At 43.4% G+C, this 26,759-nt stretch overlaps 1 protein-coding gene across 5 annotated transcripts in view; it reads left to right on the top strand.

Moving 5' to 3' along the window:
- LOC133420307 (disks large homolog 4-like) overlaps positions 1–26,759 on the top strand; it is a 90,164-nt gene that overhangs the window by 23,395 nt on the left and 40,010 nt on the right. For all 5 annotated transcript variants that reach the window (XM_061709970.1, XM_061709971.1, XM_061709973.1 and 2 more), the window contains 3 exons: positions 15,938–15,988; positions 23,916–24,040; positions 24,119–24,288. In XM_061709970.1, the coding sequence (XP_061565954.1) occupies positions 15,938–15,988; positions 23,916–24,040; positions 24,119–24,288 (346 nt within the window). The remainder of the gene's footprint in view (positions 1–15,937; positions 15,989–23,915; positions 24,041–24,118; positions 24,289–26,759) is intronic.

Raw genomic sequence — 26,759 nt, forward strand, 5'->3', positions numbered from 1 at the left:
ATGGATGGATGAGGATGGATGATGGATGGATGATGATGATGATGGATGGATGATGGATGGATGGATGGATGGATGGATTGATGGATGGATGATGGACGACGATTATGGATGATGGATGGATGATGATGATGGATGGATGGATGATGATGGATGATGATGGATGGATTGATAGATGGATGATGATGGATGATGATGGATGGATGGATGATGGATGATGATGGATGGATGAGGATGGATGATGGATGGATGGATGGATGGATGGATGGATGGATGGATGGATTGATGGATGGATGGAGGATGGATGATGATGGATGGATGGATGATAGATGGATGGATGAGGATGGATGATGGATGGATGGATGGATGGATGGATGGATGGATGGATGGATTGATGGATGGATGATGGACGACGATTATGGATGATGGATGGATGATGATGATGGATGGATGGATGATGATGGATGATGATGGATGGATTGATAGATGGATGATGATGGCTGATGATGGATGATGGATGATGGATGGATGGATGGATGGATGGATGGATGGATGATGATGGATGATGATGGATGGATTGATAGATGGATGATGATGGATGATGATGGATGATGGATGATGGATGATGGATGATGGATGGATGGATGGATGGATGGATGATGGATGGATGATGGTGGATGATGGATGAATGAGGATGGATGGATGATGATGGTTGATAATGGTTGATGATGGATGAATGATGGATGGATGATGATGGATGATGGATGGATGATGATGGATGATGGATGAATGATGGATGATTGGATGGATTGAAGTGGCAAAAACAGTGAAAGATGGTTTGTCCATTAACCCCTCTTCTTTCCTTTGTCTGAAATGTTTGCCACATGGAACACAGGTACCGACTTCTAACTGACTCGCAGCATTTCAGCAATAAACCAATGATGACGTATCCATTCCTTGCGGTGTAACAATGATTTATTTTACAAAAACAAATTTTAACACTGGGCTTTATGCCAAAATAATGAGTTTGCTGAGCTGAGCATGGCTGAGGTCAATAATGGTGTCCGCCTGGCACCTGCTTCCTCCACCAAGCCCAAGGACAACCCCTATGTGGGAGTCAGTGCACCGCACCAGGTCACCTGCAGAGGGCGTACACTGACAAAAGGGATTAGACACTCAAAAAATACAGGGTGAACAGAAAACTTCATTATGGCTCTAACACCCCGGCCCCTAATTGCTCTCCAAAGAGCCAATTACCCAATGAATGTAAATGAAATAGGAGCCATATTATAAATGGAAAAGTAAAAAATAAAGTATATACATTACTGACAGGCTGGGTGAAGACCAGTCACTCAGTTTCTAGGATGGGGCACAACTTTGTAATGGGCCTCTCCAGGATGGAGGTCTTTGTTTTGAGCCTCACTGAGCGGACCAACCCCTTTGCGTCTGGCCTTGTCTCCAACACCCTACCCAACGGCCAGGATCCCCGTGGAGCCGTGGGGTCCACCACCAGAACTATATCTCCAACATTTAGGTTCCTCTTCACCATACCCCATTTCTTTCTCTCCTGTAGTAGCAAAAGGTACTCTTTTGTCCATCTTTGCCAGAACAAATCAGCCATATACTGGATCTGTTTCCAGCGGCGTCTGGCGTAGAGATCAGATTTCTGAAATGATCCTGGGGGTAGGATGGGTTGTGTTCTAAGTTGGAGTAGGTGGTTTGGGGTTAGCGGCTCTACATCATGAGGATCGGAAGAGACAGTGGAGAGGGGGCGGTTGTTGAGGGTTGCCTCTACCTCACAGAAGATGGTTTGTAGGCCCTCATCATCCATAGTCTGCTCTTTGAGAGTGGAGTTGAGCACCTGGCGGACGGAACGTATCAGTCTTTCCCAGACTCCGCCATGGTGGGATGCCGCTGGGGGATTAAAGCTCCATTGAATCATGTTGGGTAGCAGAGCATTTTGGATTTTCTCTCCATCCAGGGATTTTAAGGCAGTCTTTAGCTCAGCCTGGGCACCCACCAGATTTGTGCCTCGGTCCGAACGAAAGTGGCGTGCCTGTCCTCTCCTGCAACAAAATCTCCTTATAGCATTAATGCAGGAGTCTGTGTCAAGCGAGTATGCAACTTCCAAGTGTACGGCTCTGGTAACCATACATGTGAACAAGACTCCATACCTTTTGACCCTTTTTCTTCCTCTCCTCACCTCTATCGGGCCAAAGTAGTCCACGCCGACATTGGTGAAGGGTGGCAAGTCGGGTAGAATTCTTTCCAGAGGCAAATCTGCCATTTTTTGTTCTCCTATTTTGCCTCTTACTCGTCGACAAACAACACACTTTGAAATAATTCTCCGTGCTGCTGCGTTTCCTTTTATCATCCAGTAGTGCTTCCGGAGCTCTGAAAGCATGTGGTTTCTGCCACTATGTCCGGAGCGCTGATGAATGTCTCTTAGAATGAGAACTGAGGCATGTGCATCTTTGGGGAGGATGCAAGGATGTTTACTTTCAGCAGGCATAGCGGATCTGTGTAGTCGGCCGCCTACTCTTATGACACCGTCCTCCAAGATTGGGTCTAGCCTCCAGATCTTGCTATTTTTTGGTACACTGGGCGGAGTTGCTGCCAGTGTTTCCATTTCCACTGGGAAATGCTGTTTCTGAACGTAGGCAATGACTGACCTTTCTGACTGCATCATATTCTCCACTGAAATGGACTGTCCACCAAATGTAGCCTTAAAGGTGTCAAGCTCTGTGTTCAGTTTCCGGTTGACTGAGCGGGTGGGGGCGTGGCCTGTGAAAATCTCTTTACGTTTTTTGGAGATAAGCAACAAAATTTTCTTTAGCTTGAGGTACCATGCCACTCCTTTCACCAGCCTTTTCCAGTCAGAGTAGTGGGAAATCAGTTGGTGTGTGGGGGTTTCTTTCACCACTGTGGTGAACACTGAAGTGGTTTTTCTGACCTCTGGGTCATCTTGTAATGACTTACAGACCAAGGCCTTCTCCTCAGGCCAGCTGTCCTCAGGTTTACACAAAAAATCAGGGCCGTAGATCCATCTCCTCTGCACCATGAATTTGACTGCATTTAGCCCCCTGGAGGCATCATCCGCAGGATTTTCCTTTGTGCCTACAAACCTCCATTGGGATAGCTCTGTGTTGTCATGGATTAGTGAAACCCTGTTGGCTACATATGTTTTAAACCTGGCATGATCATTTCCTATGTATTTGAGTACTGTTTGACTATCCGTCCAGAAGACTGAGGGATGTAATTCCAGGTGAACTTCTCTCCTCAGCATCTTATCCACTTTTACTGCTAGTGCTGCAGCTGCTAGCTCTAGTCGTGGCACTGTCATGTGTTTGAGGGGGAGGACTCTGGACTTTCCGAGGGAAAAAGTGACATGAATAAGGCCTTGAGCATTAACTTGCCTTATATAGCTCACCGAGCCATAGCCGCTTTCACTGGCGTCCGCGAAGTGATGTAGCTGGACATGTGTTGGTGCTCCATAGCCTGCGGGCTTCATACAGCGTGCAACCTTAAAGTGCTGCACCTGTTCCAGACTGTCCAGCCATTCCTTCCACTGTAGTGATGCAGCTTTTGGTAGAGGTTCATCCCATCCAAGACCTATCTGGCAAAGCTCCTGTAGCAATTGCTTGGCTGGGAGAATGAGTGGGGCAAAAAAGCCAAGTGGGTCGAAAATTGAACTCACGATGCTGAGAATGCCCCTGCGTGTCTGAGGCTTTTGTGGAAGGTTGATGTTGAACTGGAAGTTGTCATTTTCCACATTCCACTGTAGCCCCAGAGCCCGTTCGATTGGGAGGCTGTCACTGTCCAGATCCAATGACCTCACTTCTTTAGCCCTATGCTCTTGGGGGATGGAGGCCAAAACAGCACGGCTGTTACTCACCCACTGTGTGATTTGGAAACCACCTTTGTGGCACAGTGAGGTTAGGTCCTTGATTAGGTGGATTGCTTCAGACTCTGTGGCTACTGACTTTACACAGTCATCGACATAAAAGTTGTGCTGTATCGTTTCTGCAGCCTGAGGGAAAAAGCTTTTTTTGTTATCATCAGCCGTTTTTCTGAGTGTGAAATTTGCGCAGGTTGGGGAGGACACAGCACCAAAGATGTGCACCAGCATACGATACTCTTTTGGAGTTTGGCTGGTGTCCCCCTGTGGCCACCACAGGAAGCGCAAGTAGTCCACATCAGACCTGTCCACTCTGACCTGATGGAACATGGACTTAATGTCACCCATGATTCCAATGGGTTCATGTCGAAATCGTAAAAGAACCCCTACAAGGGAGTTGGTCAAATCGGGGCCTTGTAATAGCTCACTGTTCAGGGATTTGCCTTGGTATGAGGCTGCACAATCAAAAACAACCCTGAGTTTTTTCTTTTTTGGGTGACGCACGCCATGGTGCGGTAGGTACCAAGTCTTGCCTGGTGACTGTTTCAGTTCATTCTGTGGAACCTCCTCTGCATAGTCATTCTCGAAAATGTCCGTCATGAATGCAACATATTCCTCCTTATAGTTTGGGTCCTTTTCCATTTTCTTTTTAAGACTCTGCAGCCGGTGCTCTGCCATCTGGCGGTTGCAGGGCATCTCACTGCTGTCATTCCTGAAAGGTAGCTTTAGATTGTAGTGTCCATTTTTAAAAACAGCCCCATTGGCAATCTCTACAAATTTTTTGTCTTCCCTTGACATCTCTGTTTTTTCCTGTGACGCTACCTCACTAAAATCCTGGTTGTACTGGGCCTTCAACAGCTCCTCCAGGTTAGCCACTGATATTCTGTTTGCAGTAACTTTCAGCATACAGTCATCATTGCTCTTTAAAGGGCCACTTACAACCCATCCCAGGAGGGTTTTAACAGCATAGGGACCCCCCTTCTGGCTATTTACAACCTCCCACGGTTCCAATAGATTTGGAGCATTAGTTCCTATTAATAGCTCCACCTTTGCATTGATGTGGGGAAGTTTGACATGGCTTAGATACGCCCATTGCGTTAAGTCATTTTGCCTTGGGATGCTGACTGCAGTGACAGGCATTTCACTCTGGGTTAGGACAGCAGGTAGGGGTAAGAAAGTGTCGCTGTCCAGTGTTGAAATCTCAATTCCTGACACCACCTGAGTTTCAACAGTTTTCTCCTCATTAATTGTGCGTAGCAGGACCAGTTTCTTCCTGCCTCTCAGGCCTAGTTGGGATGTGAGCTTCTCAGAGCAGAATGTGGCTGTGGATCCGGGGTCTAGGAGAGCATACACCTGTATTATCTTGTCACCTTTGGCTGCTTTAACCTTGACTGGAACTATGGACAGCCCACTCTCCTGCTCTATGGCCCCTATGTGGGCACATAACTCTGTTTCGGCACCCCTTGTGGGTGCTGAAGGCTTTACAGCTTGCTTAGCCATTGTAGGGCCAACATCAACTGAGACAGTGGATCCCACACTATTCTGGTTCCCGGCCCCTTTATGGGCATTTGACTCGACAGCACCCCCTATGGGTGCTGCAGGCTCGTCATCATTCTTGGCCATCTTTGCTTTGTAGTCTATGTGCAGGGGAGTGGGATGAGAAAACTTGCATATCTTACAGGTGAGTCTATTCTTACATTGTTTACTCATATGATTTGAGCCAAAACAACCATAACACAATGTTTTTGACTTTAAGAAATTAAGTCTATCTTTATGTGTTTTCTTTAGGAACTGTCTACACACCTCCAATGTGTGTTGCTGACTACAAAATATACATGGAGGTTCAGGCTTTGCATTTTGAGTCATAGTAATGCTAGTGGCAAAACTACTACTGGATGACTTATACGGATATGACTTAGTAGGGGGCTTAGCTTTTCCTCTGTCTATTACCTCATCTGCCTTTCCTCTGGCTGTTGGCTTCTCGGAATGAAGGTCACCAAAGACAGGGTCAGCGGCAACACGGGCCTGCTTCTCAATGAAACTAACAAGGTCCAGGATTCGAACCCGTGCGCCTCTGCTTTGGTGCAGCTCATAGGCCTGGAGGCGCCATCTTTCTTTGAGTTTGAATGGTAGTTTCAGTACAAGGTTTCTCATGTTGGATACTGAATCCAACTCCTCCATGTAGTCCATCTGTTGCATGGCATTGCAACAGGACCTGAGAAACATTGCATACTCCTGCAGAGCTCTTGCATCCTCAGGTTTGATTTGGGGCCAGGAGAGGGCCTTGTCCAGGTATGCACATGAAATCTTGTACTCGTTTCCAAAGTTTTCTTTGAGTAACATTTTGGCCTTAGAGTAGCCAGTGTCCGCAGTCATGTATTCACAACTTTTAACAAGCTTCTGAGCCTGGCCTTTAGTATACTGGATCAGAAACTGTAACCGGTCTTTATTATTATCTGTTTTACTTTCAACCATGTTTTCAAATGAATTTATAAATGATTGATACTCTAATACCTGACCATCAAACACTGGGATGGTGCCTTGTGGGAGTGTGGAAAGGAGTTGCTGTTTTATCAGAATCTTTGTTAACTCGTTTTGGCTCTCCAGAATTCTGGTAGAGTTAGGATCCAGAACAGAGCCAGGTGAAAGTGGCCATTGTGGCGGGCTTGACTGTGTGCCAAGTGGCTGGGCAACACGAGCGACAGTAGGAGTAGGTCTATCATGGGCCAGGGTCTGTAGCTGTGAATGAACAATAGGGGCTGCATCAGAAAAAGCACTTGTTGTTTGCTGTAGTTGCGACACCTGGGCACTAGGGGGAGCCAAAGGTGGCTGTGACTGAGCAATGGGAATAAACAAAGGGGGAATATTCTGGTATTGTTTTGGTTGAGTTACATGGGTTGCAACAGTGGCAACATCATGAGTGGGCTGCCATTGTGCATTGGCAGTAGGCAGGGGAATGGATTGTTTATCTGAACCAGGCCAGGGAAACTGGATCTGAACTCCATCTTTTGGCCTTACTACCTGAGAATCAGATGTAAACAGTGGTGCCGATGCAGACAATACATCAACATTCTCTGATCCCTCAGCCTCAGTTAAATAGTCAATCTTTGCAATAGCCGCCTGTAGCTCAGTGTCAATTTCCAGTTTTTCTCTTCTTTTTCTCAGCTCTTGTTCCTGCTCCTCAATGGCGTGCCTTTCCTTCAATTTTGCAGCTTTGACCATTAAGGCAGCCTTTTCTGCCTGTGCACTTATGCGTAGACTATGCCTTGAGGATGATGATGATGATTTTGTGGAGCCTTTGGAGGATGATGATGTGGAGGATCCCTTTTTCTGCCTCCACTCAGCAGCTGGGCCCGGGAGGGTAAAGGACTCCCCCTGGACACCTACTAGTCCTCTCTGTCCATCAGTGTCAATATCACCAGGCTTATCTGGGCTATGGGCTATGTCTCCAGGCTTATCCTGGGTAGGGGCTATGTCTCCAGGCTTATCATGGATGGGGCTTAATTCTCCAGGCTTATCCTGGGTATTGCCTATTTCGGGCCTATCTTTACCAATTAAAAGTGAAGCTTCAGGAGTTACCATCTGGGCTTTCTCCAATCTGGCTCCATCCATAGATTTTTCCACCATAGACATCCATTTATTTACATTACTTTGGAAAGCACCCAATTGTTTGATTCTGGGCTGAAACCATTGTTCATCATCTTCCTTCTTTAAGTCATCATCAAGCATTTCTACATAGGAAGAATTCACTTCATTGAAACTGTCCAGTAATTCATGAAACTTAGTGAGGTTGCCTTTTACTTCCTCTAAGAATTCCTGGCCTGTCATGAGGTTGTTTATAATGTTCATTCTCCTTGTTAAATGAGACATTTTCCCTGCACGGGATGAGCGTAAACGTGCAAGTTCCTGACCTGCATCCATGTTAGCAGGCATATCCTGTTCCTCCAGGCTCTCCAATTCCTCCATTTTGTCACTCATGATTCATGAAAACAGAAAAAAGAGAAAAATGCTCAAAGAATTTGTTTTCCAGTTGCCTTCAGAATGTATTCAGAGCAAAAAGTTTGGTTGAATCATTGCATCAAAAATGTTTGTTTGAAAAAAGGACTGAAAAATGAACGTACCTCAATCAGTCCGACACACAGCTCAATATATGTGTAGAAAGCGCATCCATGCGAGCTCTTTGATTTCAAACTAAATCCTTAGAGCGCTCACTTTAATTCCACTCCATTCGTGGATCCATGGCGTCATTATTGACATTTGAAGTGGCAAAAACAGTGAAAGATGGTTTGTCCATTAACCCCTCTTCTTTCCTTTGTCTGAAATGTTTGCCACATGGAACACAGGTACCGACTTCTAACTGACTCGCAGCATTTCAGCAATAAACCAATGATGACGTATCCATTCCTTGCGGTGTAACAATGATTTATTTTACAAAAACAAATTTTAACACTGGGCTTTATGCCAAAATAATGAGTTTGCTGAGCTGAGCATGGCTGAGGTCAATAATGGTGTCCGCCTGGCACCTGCTTCCTCCACCAAGCCCAAGGACAACCCCTATGTGGGAGTCAGTGCACCGCACCAGGTCACCTGCAGAGGGCGTACACTGACAAAAGGGATTAGACACTCAAAAAATACAGGGTGAACAGAAAACTTCATTATGGCTCTAACATGGATGATGATGGATGATGATGGATGATGATGATGGATGAGGATGGATGATGATGGATGGATGATGGATGATGATGGATGGATGAGGATGGATGATGATGGATGATGATGGATGATGATGGATGATGATGGATGATGATGGTTGATGATGGATGATGATGGATGATTGGATGGATGATGATGGATGATGATGGATGATGATGGATGATGATGATGGATGAGGATGGATGATGATGGATGGATGATGGATGATGATGGATGGATGAGGATGGATGATGATGGATGATGATGGATGATGATGGATGATGATGGATGATGATGGATGATGATGATGGATGGATGGATGGATGATGATGATGGATGATGATGGATGATGATGATGGATGATGATGATGGATGATGATGATGGATGATGGATGGATGATGGATGGATGATGGATGATGATGGATGGATGAGGATGGATGATTCTTCATATAAATGTAATAAATGTCATGGTTAGACTGAATCTGCAGCTGATTGTCCAGACTGAGAAGAGTTGACATTGTGACATAAAAAGATGGAACAGAAGTTGATTCGTCATTCTAAACATATTTTGTGTTGTTGCTCCGTTTTCATGTCTTCGGCATCCATTACAACTATAAACTGTACAGCTGCTAACCTTACTGGGGGGTTGTTGAGGCTGGTCCGTTCCAGCAGGACACAGACTGAACCGGGTTTTCCCGTGCTTTGGGGAACAGAACAGAGTACAAACTTGGAGAACGTGACATTCTTTTCTCATAGTTTTTAGCCAAATGCATATTCCAGATCCTGACCAGGCACTATCGAACCAGAACTGGCTGTCCCGCTGTCCCGGCTGTCCATGCTTCTGGACAATGTCAGTGTGACGTCAGTCATGAACGGTGATTCATGTTCAAGTGAAGCCTGCAGCTGGAGACGGTTTTCTGTCATCATGAGGACCAGACTGGCTAATCTGGTCATGGTTTTCTTCCGTTCATGGTTTAAGCTCTTCCAACCGTTTAGATCCTAGTGATCCTTTTCCAGCAGATTTACCTCCCTCCTGCCAATCATGCGTTGGTTTTTTGTTCTGACCTTCAACTGATGGAGGTGCTGATGCAAAGTCTCACCTCCCGTCTGGAGGTGGATGTGACGAAGTCCCATCTGTTGTGGTCTGTCAGCTCTACGGTCGCCTCCAGAGAAGATCAGAGCATTGGTTTCTGCTGTCATCAGCTGTTTGAACGTGTTGGACTTTTTTCAACATCTTGTCCTGTATTTGAAGTTCTAAAGAATGATACTAAAACTACATTTCCCATAAACCCCAGATATTCAAGCATTTCATTACTTCACCAACTAGATATGACGTTCTCCGATGAAGATAGAAAATGTCAGTGGAAATGGTGATAGACAGGAATATTTTTCATTAATTTATAGATCAATTCCAGCTTGTTGAACCGGTCCGGGTCCGGACCCAGACCTGGACTTGGTTGTTCTGTGGTCTCAGAGATAAGTACCGTCTCCGCTTGCTATAAAACGCAGCAGATTCATTGTGGGACGAGTCTGCAAAGCAGCAGCTGTCATGCTGATGAAGATGCATGTGGTCACGTCTCCAGCGGTAACGGTTAACCCGGCGGTCTGGTCGTGTCCTGGACCCAGCTGCAGGTCCGCTCGTTCTGACGGATGAGAGAGCCGGCGTGACCTTTGAGCTCTGCAGCGTCTCTGATCGCAGCAGCAGCAGAACCTCGGAGCTGTCGGGGGAAACGAGGAGCAGCTTTAATTAATTCAGAGAGAACTGTAACACACTCTCTCTCTCTGCTGTCTCTTACATAACTGAAGCTCGCTCGCCCAGATCCTCCAGAGACCGGCACAATGAAGTGAAGTGAGCGCTGACAGCTGCTGAGGCCTGCAGGGACCCGGACGCATCACAGTTCATACTAACAGACAGACAGGAAGTTGTTAGCGCTCTGTAAACAGACTCGGTTCTGACTCTGAAGATGAACCCGGTTCGACATGTTTCATGCTCAGAAGCTCGTCGTGCGAACGTGACGGCTTTGTGGCTGCCTCCACCGTGGAACAAGGTCGGACCATTAAATGTGTGAGCATGAATTATTGAGCACGCCCATCTGAGCGCTGCAAAGCAGAGGATAAACCCATAAGCTGCTGGAGAGTCTCATGCTGGTCCTGGAAGCTCCACCACCACACTGTTCTTGTGGTCCTGGAACACATTCTAGGTCTCATCTGAAAGTCTTCTGCAGGTCTAATGTCTACTAGAGTTTTCAGGAGGATTAACTGTTGTTCAGACTTTCAGGTCATGTTGGTTGCTTACAACGATCAAACTCCTGGTTTGAGTAATTAGACTCTGTCGTATTTGTTGCCTGGCAACAACAGTGTTGAAAAGGACACCCCAGCACAGGTAACACAGGTGAACTCTCAGTAGACATAGGGCCTGATTTACTAAAGGTTTGCGTGTGTAAAAACGTGTGAAAACTTGACATCACCCGCAAACCAAAGTGCCAGCTGATCTACTGTACAAACAGTGTGCAAAGAGGACTGCGCCTCTCAAATGCGCAAAATAGCACACGCAATTAATTTAGTACTTTTGCCCTGATGAATAATCAATATGGGGCGTACCCGCCAGAAATCGCTAAATACTGGGAGGGGAAAATGCAAATTGGTCCATTTACCACGCGCAATGAGATTTACCAAGCCTGAAAGTAATTGCGGGGATTGTGATTGCGTCTGTATTTAATACGTTCGAAAGGAAGGTGCTAATCTCCACATGCAAAAGGAGAAATATTGTATTTGAATGTTAAATCGAGTATTATTCAGCAAAAGGTTGCCACAGGAGGCACATTCATTTTTTTATTTGTGATAATAAATAAATCACGTGTTTTCATGGAGAAAAAAGTGTTTCTCATTGTGCGCCTATACTTGTTCTGCAGTTGCCGGTGTTGTGCCGTATTCAGCACCCCTGCCGTGAAAAGCACCCCCTCGTCTGACAAAAATTATATTCTCATTCCGTGTCATGTTCTGTTTAGCGTCCAGTTTTGTGTTAATGATTCATGTTTAAATGCGCTCATGGATTCCACAATAGTCATACTTTCCCACAAATCACAGTCACACATAACAAAAATCGGGTAAATGGTTATTGATGTCATTAATTAATAGCCTGCTTACTGTGTTGTCTTCCATAATATTTGTAAATATATATAATATAAACTCCTAAGTATGTGTTTGTGTGAGTGTGTATATATAAATATATTGAAGTGTCAGTGTGTTGTTTTTTTTCTTGGTCTACTTATCATTGAATATACGAGGGGGTGCTTTTCACGGCAGGGGTGCTGAATACGGCACAACAATTTGCCTCTTCCACTAATATCTCTATAACTCCAACTCGTCAAATTTCATTTTGCGCTTGCGACTATATCCTGCTTTCCATCCACTCTCCATGGCGCAAAGTTTGCGCCGCAAACCTTAAGACACGCAACACCTCATTTAAATACTGCGGTTTGCACCTGTTATCAATTGCGCACGCAATCTTAGTTGATCACCCGCAAAACACACAACAACAGCACGCGCAAACTTTTTCAGTGCACACGCAATTTAGTACTCTTTATTTAGGATCTTAGTAAATCGGGCCCATAGTGGACACATTATTATCGTCAGAGGTGCTCCTTCACAGTCAGAGAACAGCATTACATCATCTGTTAACAAACATTGCAGTTTTCATCACCCACTTCTGCTGGTCTGTCTGGAGTCTTTAGTCCAGTTCTGCAGATCTGGAGTCTTTAGTCCACTTCTGCAGATCTGGAGTCTTTAGTCCACTTCTGCTGGTCTGTCTGGAGTCTTTAGTCCACTTCTGCAGATCTGGAGTCTTTAGTCCACTTCTGCAGATCTGGAGTCTTTAGTCCAGTTCTGCAGATCTGGAGTCTTTAGTCCACTTCTGCACGTCTGTCTCAATCTCTGGCCAGAAACTGCTTGGTCCTTATCAGAATCTGGCTTCCACCTAACATGATCCAACCCTAACCCCAACCCCCCTTCTTCTCTAGTGGACACTGACTTAGGAAACAAAAGCACTCGCAGCCTGAAACAACCAACAATAGCTAAAAATGTGGTCCAGAAGCTGGTTCGTGTGGACTGCAGGGCTGGAATTATTCTGCCGCATTAAGTCCTTTAATAAAGCGTTCTCAAAGTGTGGCTCAGGGGCAAATGGCAAACATCTGAGGCGTGTAATGCAGCTGCGATGATGACATGAACTGTAGTCTGCCAACACAGCGGGAGGAAGCGTCTCAAAACCTCTTCCACTGAGTCATATTTCTACACTGACCTGGAAAAACCCAGACCAGGAACAGGGTCTTCCAGACTTAGTGAGGCTGTTGCTGAAGCATGTACCTCTGATAACAGCTGATATGTCCAGGTGGGTTGTGTTCCCAAACATCTGCTTGTCCAGATGTGGGAATGCAATCTGGTGGCTCCACCACCTGGTGCAGGCTCAGTGATACCGTCTCTGAGGTAGACGGGCCCGTCTTTGATCCTCAGAGAAGATGGGCTGTTGAACACTCACCAACGGTGATGGTGGTCCATGAGCGGAATCCGAGACTTTCCATCGTTTTTTCTTCCTCGTGTAACTGGAGAGTGGGGTGCTCTGTCATTTCAACCCAACCCACTTCCATTCATATAGCTCTAAACCAGGGGTGTCAAACTCATTTTGCTTGGCGGGCCGGATTTGACCAATTTTTTTCTCGCGGGCCGCATGCTCAAAATAACAAAAACGGTGCGGAAATCTTTTTTTCTAATTCTTTTTTTTTTACTATTGTTATCTAATCCAATATCAGTTTTGTTAATTTTAAAGGAAATATGCACTTTGTTTACACTCTAATTATGTAAAATATATTTCTTCAGGATCTTTTCTTGAAATTTCTCGTTTTTTTCAAATTATGTAAGATACTTTTAATATAATTTTACAAAGATAAACAGAAACAAGTATGTTTTTTTTATATTTCGCTTTTTTATAGGAAATTCAATTAAAACCAAATATTTTTCTTATTACATCCGAGAGTGTTTCTTTGTGATTTACAGATTTTTCCAGTACAATTAAATGTATTTATTTTTAAAAATTGGCGCGGATATTTAAACTGAAAACTGAAATTCTCAGAATAAATATCTTCTATCATCTTTTTTAGCAGTGATATTTTTTCTGCGAAAATATATAATAGTAGTCAGTTAATAAAAATAAACGACCGTCTACAAAGAAATAAAATCGGCAAATGCATTCTAGAAAGTAAAAAAAAGGTCAAACTGCTCTCTTTGTGGAATAACGATGGATTTGTAGAAGAAATATATTATCGGATATGCTGCGATTCATGGCAATTCTTTATGCCTTCCTTTTTAGTAAATTAACATTTAGTTTTTTTGCGTTGGAAACTTCTCGCGGGCCGCATGAAAATCTCTCTCGGGCCGCATGCGGCCCACGGGCCGCCCATTTGACACCCCTGCTCTAAACCACAACAACAGTCCAAGGTACTTTACACATAGAAGGAACAAGTTCAGTTCAGTTTAATAATCTGCATTCCAATCCGGTCCAGTTCACTGCACCTCGTTTACAGTCTCATTCATTCCAACTGAGATTCAGGAACAGCAGACAAGTTAAAGAGCAAATCCGATCGTATTTTCATTCAGCTTCCATCCCATCTGCACCTGAACACGTCGTCAACCCGTTTTCAGCGTGTTTAAAGGAGCAGTGTGTAATGTGATGCTAATAATTTAATTCACCCTCCAGTTGGTCTGCCCTCACATAAGAAACGAGAAAACAGTCTCTCCTCTTAATTCAACACGAATGTACTGAGAATCCAAACCCCCAATCTGAGAATCAAGACGCATAAACTCTAACCAAGACTGCAATCACTTTTCTCACTTACATTCTTCTCTTCTCTTCTCTTCTCTTCTCTTCTCTTCTCTTCTCTTCTCTTCTCTTCTCTTCTCTTCTCTTCTCTTCTCTTCTCTTCTCTTCTTTTTTCTGACAGAAAAAAAGGAATGTAAAAAATGTTTCAAATGTATTAAAATAGAAAAAAACGAAATATCACATGGTTCTAAGCAGTACTCGAGTTGTAAAAAGAATTCAGGGGGGGTGGTGGATTTTATCATATGGGGACAGATAATTTGTGCTGATTACAAATAATATAATATATTACAAATAATAGCACTGACCAAAACACCTGCAGAAATACTGCAGGAATGACATAGCAGCAGTTAAATGCAGCCTCCTGTAAGCTTTAAATATCCACTGGGCTTACATCAAATACATCAAAACACAACAATAAAAAACAGTTTTCTGAACTTATCAATATGACTCTGTCCTTCACAGGATAAGTAAAATGGATCACTGCAAAAACTCACAATCTTAACAAGAATATTTGTCTTATTTCTAGTTAAAATGTCTAATTTTAGTAAAAAAAATCTCATTATCCTTAAAACAAGAATCATCACTGGAAAAAACAATAATTTTCACCTGTTTCAAGTAGATTTTCACTTGAAATAAGTAGAAAAATCTACCAGTGGAACAAGATTTTTTTGCTTGTAATGAGAAGATAAATCTTGTCCCACTGGCAGATTTTTCTACTTATTTAAAGTGAAAATGTACTTGAAAGAGGTGAAAATGGTCAAATACGTTATTTTTCTGGTGATGACTCTAAATGTTGAAATAGCAGTAAAACCACATTCATTGATGAAATGACATAAAGGATGGAAAGGGGGTATGGTAGTTTTACAGGGGGGATGATTTTGACCGTTTTTATTTCAGGAGGGTGCCATCCCCCCTCATCCCCCCTCAACTCCAGTACTGGTAATAAGTATTCATTTCAGTCAAGATGGGGTGCTGAATGTACATTAATAACAAATTAAATTAACTTTTTTTATTGTAGCAAATGGCTGCAATGAAACAAAGATGGAAAAATTTAAAGAGGTCTGAATACTTTCCGTACCCACTGTATGTAGTATTGACCATGTTTTATTTTCCTTTAACCTTCATTTTTTTAAAGGCATTGTTTCAACTTCTAAAAAGTTATTTGCTGCTGCCAGCTGTTTTTAAGAATAACACCTCCTTTGACCAGATAATTACGGTGTAGTACCAACTTGGACCTGACTGAATCAAGCACGACTCCACAGGAAGTGATGTAATAACCATCTCTAGTGGTGGCGATGGCTGTGGAGGGGGATATGATATGAGGAGCAGAGAGGTGGTCGCCATGACTACAGTCATGGTCACCTAGGTAACTAGCTCCCTGAGGGGGCAACAGCTCTTACCATGGCGTTGCCGTGGTGACGCGTGGAAAGATGCTTGAATGTTTTAACCCATTCTGCTTTTGTTTCTGTCTTTACAGATGAACGGATCAGAGGGAGAGCTAGAGTATGAAGAGATCACGCTGGAGAGGGTGAATACACACACACACACACACACACACACACACACACACACACACACACACACACACACACACACACACACACACACTCACACACTCACCACTGGGCAGAAATAGCTTGTCTCTGCTCTGTTTTTAGAAACTGCCACTGTGTTTGAAAGCTGCTGTCACCCCCCTCCAAAACAAACTCCACCCAGCTGACATCAGCGGGTTATTTTTAACCGGCTGCCGGCTCATTTTAGAAATCAAACGGAGCTGAAGGGTAATCAGCGGAGCTTCAGATCATCTCTGTGTTTGCAGCTTCACGAGTCCCCACGGCAGCGTTTGCTCCTCTGTTTGCTCTGAGAGGATGGACAGCAGACTCCTCATGGACCACCCACGGTCTACTCATGCTCTCTGATTAATCCCCGGACTCATCAGTGGGAACTCACCCTGCAGTCGCAGCTCAAACATAGACGACAACATAATGAGGAACATGCATGTTATATTCATGTCGCAGCCACCTCATCACACTAGTTTTCAGGTTTCTGATATTTATTTACGCTTAAACCTCTGCTATGAGGCAGATCTGAGCCAAGCCATTTGATCAACCTTAAAACAGTCAGGTTTTTTCTTCAGCTGAACCAGTCAAAAGAACTGGACACACCCCCTGTGACATCATCCACAGGTTTTCTGAAGAGTTTTGTAAAGGAGACTGCTCTTTTTCCTTGTGGTGTACTGTGTGTCATGTTGCAAAAGAGCAGAAAAAAACTCCCCTGGAAATCTGACTGGACACGCCCACCTGTCAATCACAGTTAGGTGATTAAGCTTATGGTAAGCGATTATGTTAATTATTACTAATATACATTTGTTCTGATCAGAACCGTCCAAACATCCTCAATTTGACTGTCTCAACAGTAACCAGGACTAGTAGAGTTGAAACTAGGACTGGCAGAGTTGAACCTAGGATTAAAGCTGAAACCAGGACCAATAGAATGGAATGCAGGACTAGAAGAACTGAAACCAGAACTGGTAGAGCTGAACCCAGGACTAAGGCTGGAACCAGGGATAGTAGAACTGAATGCAGATCTAGTAGAACCGAAACCAGGGCTGGTACAGTTGAAACCACGACTAGTAGAGATGAAACCAGGACTAGTGGAGCCAGGGCCGGTTCTAGAAAATGATGACTAGGGCTGCATCTCAGATCAGAGGGGGTGCACATGCCTGGCACGTTATTCAACACTAAATTATGCATTTTCCCATAATTTCAAGCGGAATGATACTAGCAAAACAAGAATATTTAAAGTGTATTTCAAATGTTTTATTGCAGCAATATTGCTGCAGAACAAAGAAAAATGCTACATTTAGTCTGGGCTACCTCACCCATCAGACAATCTAGCAACAGATGTTTCTTACCCTGAAAATAAAACATAGAAATTCAAACAAATTTTACAGTATCTATACAGCTCAAAACCATCACTAAACATGACAGTCATTTCAAGTGGAATGATACCAGTCAAACAATAATATTTAAAGTGTCTTTCAAGTGCATTTTTGCAGCAATATCGCTGCAGAACAAAGAAAATGCTACATTTAGTCTGGGCTACCTCACCCATCAGACAATCTAGCAACAGAAAATAAAACAGAGAAAAATAAATAACAAAAATAAATAGAACTCTAAATATAAACTTGCTGGCGTGGTTGTGCTTGAACCACTTCCGAATATCCATTGTTACTTTGTGTTAACGGTGCAGTAGAGAGCAGCGTCTTGCTGGTGCAGGAAACTGCACGCTGGACGCAGATGAGTGACGGACACTGGCTGATTTATGGTTCCGCTTTACACCAACGCAAAGCTTGCGGCGTAGGGTTACGCGGCAACGCAAACATAGGGGCACGTCGGCGCGCACCCTACGCCGTAGGCTACGCCGTCAATTTAACGCGGAACCATAATTCAGGCTTAACGCGCGCTGAGCATGCTCAACTGAGCATGCAAACACATAAACTGAGGGTGCAATGCATGCTTAGTCACCCTCGTAGAACCGGGCCTGAGTGGAGCTGAAAACGGAACCCTTGTCAAGCCCCCCCCCCCGTACTTTCTGTAGAATCAAACGAGGTGAGGCAGCGTTCAGTTTTTTGGCTCCTCACCTGTGGAACAAACTCCCGGAATGCATCAGAGCTGTTGAGACTCTCAGTTTCTTTAAGTCAAAGTTGAAAACCTTTTTATTTACTGCTGCATTTCAGTAATCTCCCACAATGCACTGTAGCCTTTATTTCTTGCATCTCATTCGTTTAATTATTTTAACTGATGTCCGTCCGTCTTTAATTTCTACTTTTAAACTCTTTTACTTTAATTTATTTTTAAAAATCTTTTTATGTAAAGAACTTTGAATTGTCTCATACATGAGACATGCTACACAAGTAAACCTGCCTTGTGGTCATCAGCCCGGTCCACTGCAGGTCCCAGAAGAATTCCACCTGGTGCAGTTCTGAAAGGATCTGCTGGGTCTCAGAGTTCCTGCAGCTCCATCACGTCTGAGTAACTGTGGAGCTCGTTTCAGATGTCGTTTCAGTGGCGACCTCAGAAATAACCACTTTGTTTAGCAACGCTGGGACAGCACAAGCTACCTGCTCTTAGCTAAACTCTGTGTTGATGGAATTACAGCGTGACACAACAATAAACATGTTTAACCCCAAGTTCAATGTTGGAGCTGTACACTGGCTACGTGCACCGTTGTTATGTTATCCATGTTTCATCTGACCTGATACCAGCAGTTACTCAATCCCAATTGTTCATGGTTTCTGATGATGTCCTCTGAACTCTGACTCTTTCATCCATGAGACACAATTGTGGCACAGATGGGGATTATAAAGGAGGAATTTTGGAGTATTACTCACATCTGGTGATCAGTGATACACGGGCTGATCCCAACTGACCCATGGTCACCTGCGGTAACCGCAGGTCAGGAGTCAGACAGAATGATATTTTCCTCGGGTTCCGTTGGGCCGGTTAGAATAAGTATTGCACTTTGAAAATTAAATATTTAAACACTTTCATAACATATAAAATGCAAACCCTATATAAGTCATAAATACTAAGACATCCTCAGCTGATTGACATGAAGATGCAGCACAAACTTTCTGCACAGGTGCAGGCGTGCGTGACACGAGGCAAGTGAAGACAGTCAGGGAAAAGTTGAGGACGGGGGAGTTGAAAACAAAAAGGAACACAGATGATAAAAGGAGGAGGGAATAGTATCAAATCAAATCAAATCAAACTTTATTTATATAGCACTTTTCCTACAAATAATGAAACACAAAGTGCTTAACAGAAAAAAAAAAAAAAAACAAGAAAAAACAAATAAACATAAAACTTATTAATGCCCCCCCCCCCCCCCCCCCTCCCCGCAGACAAAAGCACACTACAATTCACCTAAATTCCTAAATTACACACACAGACACGCACGCAGACACATGGTGTAGACATGGCTAGGCACAGAGGATCCAGGTGAGGAAACGGTAACAGGGAGCCGTCCACGCCAGGAGGTCTCATAGCCCGCAGCTACAAGGGGGGGGGGGCCCACAGAGACCATCCCGGCCCGGACGGAAAGAGGAGTCCACACCACAGCGGTGAAGCCGTGGTGCAGAGCTCCACAACCATCCAGGCCAGAACGACCCCCAGGACGACCCCCTGCAGGCCAGAGTCACTCCCAGCATGGAGGCTCCCCATGAGGAAACACTGGAGATAAAAGCTACAAGAAAACAGGATAAAATACACTAAAGGAGTTTATAAAAAACATAAAACATACAAACATAAAATCCTAAAAGTATGTCTAGAAAGTAAGACATTAAAAACTAAAATAATAAAACAGTAAAATGTATAAAATAGACCATAAATAACAACTAAAATATTTAGATAAAACATTGAGATTAAACAAAAATAAAATACGATAAGAAAGGATAAACTAAATATAAAACAGAGCAGTAAGATTCAATAAAAATAAGGGTGAGCATAAGAAATGTAAAAGAGTTAAATGAGTCAGTTAAAAGCCTGATTAAAGAAATGGGTCTTGAGCCTCTTTTTAAAAACATCAACAGTCTCTGCGGCCCTGAGGTTCTCCGGGAGGCTGTTCCACAATCGGGGACCATAAAAACTGAATGCCGCCTCCCCGTGTGTCCTGGTTCTAACTTTTGGTATGGTTAAAAGGCCAGCACCGGAGGACCTCAGGGTCCGCGAGGGTCGATAGGGTAAAAGTAGTGCAGACAAATAAGAAGGCCCAAGACCATTAAGACACTTAAAAACTAGTAAAAGAACCTTAAAATCGATCCTGAAGCGCACGGGGAGCCAATGCAGCGATTTTAAAACAGGTGTAATGTGCTCCCGCCCTCTGGTCCTCGTCAGCACGCGTGCGGCTGAATTCTGTAATAATTGTAGGTTGTACATGTTCTTTTTAGGAAGACCAGAGAGCAGGGCGTTACAATAATCTAAACGACATGAGATAAAAGCATGCATTAGCACCTCCGTACTGGCCTGAGAGAGAAATAAATAAATAAATAAATAAATAGTAAATCAGTATGAAGTTAGTTGGTCTGATGGATCATCAACGTTTAAACATTTATCTTAAGAGAGACCAGGATTTTTCCTTGCGCAGGAAACAAGATCACTTTTTTTCTTTTCTTTTTAAATCAAATGTTAGAAACAGCAATAAAACGTTTCACATATATCCAAGAATACAGGAAAGCCCCTTCTCAGTCTGGCCGATACTTTATAATCCTGTGATGATGCTGGTGTAAGACACCATGTCTTGCTTATGCGGTAAAACCTCGGACAGATGTCTATAGACTATAAACATGACTGCACAATAACACATCAACACTTGTGTTTGATGTTCATAAAACCTTAAAGCTAGGGTCTACGATTTTACATATTGTAAATTTTTATCGAAATCATTTATAAGGTTGTTATAGCCCAATAGTGTTACCTATGAAATATGTTTAGCAAAAAGAACCAAAAGAATATATTTCTTCTATCTGCTGTAATCCTGCAAAGAAGTCAACCAATAGGCGCCATTCGGCCCGAACGGCGTCTATTGGTCAATCTGCTTGAATGTCAGTGATTGGACAGTCCTCACCCTACTCCCCGCCTCCCAAAGTACGGCAACACAAAGGACATATTGAGCTTAGCAGCTCTAGACATTTGAATGAGTAACATGGTATCTTACCTGTGATTCCATTGTTGTATCTTGGTGTTTTCTTGTTTTTCTCACGCAGACACGAACAAACACCAACACACACAGCTCTGCGTTGTATTTGTTTTCTAATGGACTTTTATAGTGTTTTCAATCCGGTGCCGCTTGTTTTTGGTCCTGCTGGCTCCCGTACCAGAGGGGGGGTGTCAGAGGCGGGAGCTTCATGTGAGGCAGAGCACAGAGGGGAGGGAGTTTGTGTGGGGAGTAGGTGTCTTTTAAAAAAAAAAAAACTCAAGATCGTAGACCCTAGCTTTAAGGCAATATTAATCAGGAGCTTACCATTATTTTATTTTTGAAAGAAAAAAACTGCGGGTCGCGTAGCGGTCCGGTTGGCTGTAAACGTGGGCGATCGTGGGTCGTTTCCAAACCTACTGCACCTACATCAACATCAATCATATCAGTTTAGATTTTTGGGTGTAATTATTGATGAAAACCTCACATGGAAATCTCAGTTAAATTATGTTAAAACCAAGGTGTCAAAGAATATTTTTGTTTTGAACAAAGTGAAACATGTTTTAGATTACAAGACAATGCGAATTTTGTATTGCTCACTTATTTTGCCTTATTTTAGTTATTGTGTCGAAGTTTGGGGGAATACATACACAACAAATATCAAGCCTTTGTTTATTTTACAGAAGAGAGCAGTAAGGATCATACATAAAAAGGAGGCAAGAGAACACACCAATGGACTTTTTATCAATGCAGGATTAATTAAACTTAAAGATATTATTGAGTTACAGACTTTATTAGTTATGTTCAAGGCAAAAAACAGAATATTGCCTGAAAATATACAACGTTTTTTTGTGTTTAGTTCAGAAGATAAGAACCATAGAAGGAAATTTGATTTTAAACATCCGTTTGCACGCACCACTTTAAAACAAATGTGTATTTCAGTTTCTGGTGTAAAATTATGGAACTCCTTAACTACTGATTTAAAGGATTGCAAAAATATTCAACAGTTCAAGAAATTGTATAAAGACCACACAATTAGACAATATGAATTTAACGGGTAAAATATATTTTGTTGTTTTTGTTTTTATATTGTTGGTGAGTTAGTGTGTATGTTTTCTTATTTTTTTGTTTTGTTTTTTTTTCATTATTTCTTTTTTTGGTATTATATAAGTAGTGATTGTTGAACAGACGGACAGACCATCTTCATATGAATTGTTTTATTTTTTTTGAGAAAGGGGCTTGGTATATAAGGCTTTCTTCTTCTTGCCCCTTTTCCATCGTGGAATGGAACATGTGTGAACTGTTTCCATGATATGGAATAAATAAAAATGAAATGAAATGAAATGAAATCATGTTTGTTCACGAGCCTGGCTGAGGAGTCCTGGGGCCTGTACTACGAAGCGGGATTTGGGGTTAGCGAGGTAACTTCAGGTTTAACCCTGGGTTTTCAGGACTACGACGGTGGTTCACTTCTTATCGGGGCACATCGCCATGGTAACTTATGCTGAACCGCTAACCTGCTCCGGAGCAGGTTATGTTCGAGATACAGATCGCCGGGTATAAAAGCACCGCCCACTGACCAATCAGCTCTCTTGGAAAATGACATGCCCTTTCGAAGAGAATCCAGTGGAGGTGCGCGGATCGTGAGAGGATCCCTCCGAAGAGAACGCGTATTCAGGGACCACCAAAACCCCTTTGCTTTCCCTGATGAGTACCTGTATGAACGATCCAAAAAAAAAGGAAAAAAAGAAAAAAGAGGTGGAGGAGAAAATAAAAAATAAATCAATCAATGAATAAATAAAACAAATCATCACCCAAAATCCGATGTACAGTCAATCCAAAACTAATACCAATTAAATAAATAAAACAAGAAGAAATCAAAAAGAAGATGCATTTGTAAGGGGATAGGAAAAAAGGGATTTTCAATTTCGTCCCTTGAACATTCAAGTCACTTTAAAATACTAAATACCCCCCTCCTGAAAAAATTAAAAATTAAATAAAATAAATAAATAAACCCAATTCTTTGGTACAGCATCAGCACAAGTTATCGGCCAACAACAATAGTTATAGAACCAATATATACAGGACTGTCTCAGAAAATTAAAATATTGTGATTTTCTGTAATGCAAACACAAAAAACAAAAAATGTCATACATTCTGGATTCATTACAAATCAACTGAAATATTGCAAGCCTTTTATTATTTTAATATTGCTGATCATGGTTTAAGATTAAGATTCCCAGAATATTCAAATATATGTTTATATCCCTATGAATTTACGCATTTATACAGTCAGCGATCTTTTGCCAGCTGTCTTTCCTGCATTTTGCAGCTGCAACTGTGTTGCTTTTTGCCTGTATTCTATGCCTATACTCATCATATTTCCGTAAAATTATTGTTTGCTCTTCGCTACTGAAATAAGCGGCTCTGACAGCGGACTTCTCAATGCTTGCGATTGGTCATGCGCTGAAAACACCGCCCCTTTTATGTGCACGCGCTCATATCCAGATTGGAAAAACCTGGGTTGATATACCGAGTTGATAACCGCCGTCGTGTGACCGCTTAGCGTGATTGCAATTGTCCCGCTTAGTGAATCTGGATAAGGAAAAGATATCCTGGATATGTTGAACTTGCTTCGTAGTACAGGCCCCTGATCCTGATCCTGATCCTGATCCTGCACTTCACAAACATCTTACACCACAGAAGAATCTGTCAGGTGTTGTCTGGGTCCAGGTTTAAAGGTGTTGTTTGTGTTTCAGGGGAACTCCGGTCTGGGCTTCAGCATCGCTGGAGGAACTGACAACCCTCACATTGGAGATGACCCGTCCATCTTCATCACCAAGATCATCCCCGGGGGCGCCGCCTCCCAGGATGGACGCCTCAGGTGCTGGACTCCCCTGAGCTCTGACCTCCTGAGGAAGACCATTCTGATCTGACACGTGACTTCTCTTTTCCGCTTCAGGGTGAATGATAGCATCGTCTTTGTTAACGACGTGGACGTCCGGGAGGTCACTCACTCCTTCGCCGTGGAGGCGCTGAAGGAGGCGGGGCCCGTTGTCAGGTTGTACGTCCTGCGGAGACGCCCACCAAGTGAACGCATCACACAGATCAAACTCATGAAAGGACCTAAAGGTACAAAGAGGAGAGAGGAAGTGTTCAGGTGTTATGCTGCTGCTCTGCTATTTGTTTGATCAAATGTTTCTTTACTGATTCCCCAGGTCTCAAACATTGTTTTTCATCGATGTTGCTCGCAGATCATTAAGTATTGATGCTTGTTCAGGAGACCTCTGGCCCCCTAACGTAGATCTTTACCATCCATGCCGAACAAGCAAGTTAGAAATGTAGAGCTGTTATCAACTCAAAGAAGTGAGAGGTGATGGGCTGGTGAAGACATCCTCACACTTAGACCCGGGAGGGTTCTGGGTAATCTCCTAGACTTCTCCAGCAGCAGCCACCACCTCGGGCTGGTTTCACAGTGTCTTTTACAGACACTTATGGGCTTCAACTGAAGTATGGCAGACGAAAGATAAGGTGGGGGTCAGGATGGGTTGTTGAGAAGCTCTTAAGCCCGTTTCCACGGAGCGGTTCGGCCCGGGCCAGTACAGTTTTGTAGGCTGTTTTCTGTTTCTGTTATAAAGGGTCCCATACAAGGGAACCAAACCGCACCATTTCAGGACCCCCTTCAGTTGTAGGGCCATAAGAAAATGGTACGGTACGGTGAGGGTGGAGCTACTGGCATCACACGACCAGTGTTGGGATTAACAGTTAAAGGAGCATGAGGCAGGATTTATGAAAAAAATTAGTATACGTTTTAAGTTTTCTAGTAATAATGTCAGATGAAGCGTTCCAAACAATAAAGAATGAGCCCTCTAGCGCAGTGATTCTTAACCATAGGGCCGCGGCCCAACGTTGGGCCGCGAGCGCCATCTAGTGGGCCGCGAAAAATAAAATCAGTTTTGTAAGTGTGGGCCGCGAGGGCCGCGGGACTGCATAGCAACTCCCGACCAAATGAGGAGAAGAAGACACTGAGCTAGCTGTACGTGTAATAGTAAGAGAAATGGTGTGTATTTACAGAAAAAAATCATTTATTTTGCACAGAGTACGTTTAGATCCACCAGGATCAGGGATTCTACGGCGTAGGTTCTGCGTCGATTTACGCGGAACCATTATTCAGGCTTAAGGCGGACGTAATTGAAGCCACCATGAGAAGGGGGGAGGGGGGCGTGATTTGCCAGTGATTGCCCGGTGGCTTCGTGGCGGGACGCCTGGGGCGGACGGCGAGACCTGGGGCTCGCTGCCGAGAAGGAGACGAGACTCCCGGGGAGCTGCCCCGCAGGAGGCGGGCCGGAGAGCCGGAGGAGCCGCCCGACTGAGCGGGAGCCGACGCGTCCCCGCGGCCGCGGAGGTCGGCTGCCGCTCGGGCGGCGGCGGGCTCCGTCGTTACTGCTGAAGGATGGATGCGTGGGCTGAAGTGTCTGCTGGACTGGACTGTTGTTGCAAAAGCATCGGAAAGTGACTGGGCTGCAGCGCGGAGAGCTGCGGGCTTGTGCCAGTCGCAGCTGATCAGGCTCGGATGAAACCCGACACGCTGAGTCCTGACAACTGATTAATTTAATATCTTAAATAAATAAAATCTTAAAACACCCATGTTTGAGTCCAGATACAGCTGTGAGGCAGCTTTCTCCACAATGAACATAATTAAAACTAAATATAAGCACCTTCTCATGTGTATGAGAACCTGACACCATCCAGCCCAGATTTAAAGTCCTGGCAGGAGAAATTAGAGCTCAGTTCTCTCACTGAACGACAGAAAGTGGGGGCATACGATTATGGGGAAGAAAGACAAACTGCAAAACTTTTCAATTGCTAAGATGTGTTTATATTAATTTATTATAAAAATGTGTTGAGACAATTAACAAAGAAAAGGGGAAATTCAAACTGCTGGTAGAGAAATAAAATAAGATAGCATTTGAAAAATAAAATCAATTTTATTTTTAAGAGAAAAAAATATGTGTAATTTAAGTTACACATGTTAAGTGGCAAATATTTTTGAAATGTACTTTTTTTAATATAACAGTCAGATGCAGATGTTGATACAACTATGAGGCTACTTGAATATACACACACACATACATATATATATATATATATATATATATATATATATATATATATATATATATATATATATATATATATATATATATATATATATATATATATATATATATATATTATGATGTTCTGGACCTTCGCTTGAGTAAATCTTCTCTAAATGGACCTCTTAAAGTTTTAGTTGAATACCCCTGCTATACAATTTTAATATTTAATGGGCCCCGGGCCACTCTGTACTGAAAAAATTGGGCCCCAAGGTCAGAAAGGTTAAGAACCCCTGCTCTAGCGTATCTCTCCGTTGCCTTGAACAGGCTGTGTGCTGCAAAATGTGCTGCAATTCGGTCCCGAATTTCCCGCGCTGGGCGGCGGATGTGACGTCACATGACGCTGCATGTGCGTTCTCTCCGTTCTCCCGTGCCGGCTTCACTGTTGGCTGCAGTACCCCCAACGGCCGTCGTGGCGAAGGGTGGCGCTAGAGAGTCTCATTT

The sequence above is a fragment of the Cololabis saira genome, chromosome 20 (genome assembly GCF_033807715.1).
Source record: "Cololabis saira isolate AMF1-May2022 chromosome 20, fColSai1.1, whole genome shotgun sequence".
Lineage (NCBI taxonomy): Eukaryota > Metazoa > Chordata > Actinopteri > Beloniformes > Belonidae > Cololabis > Cololabis saira.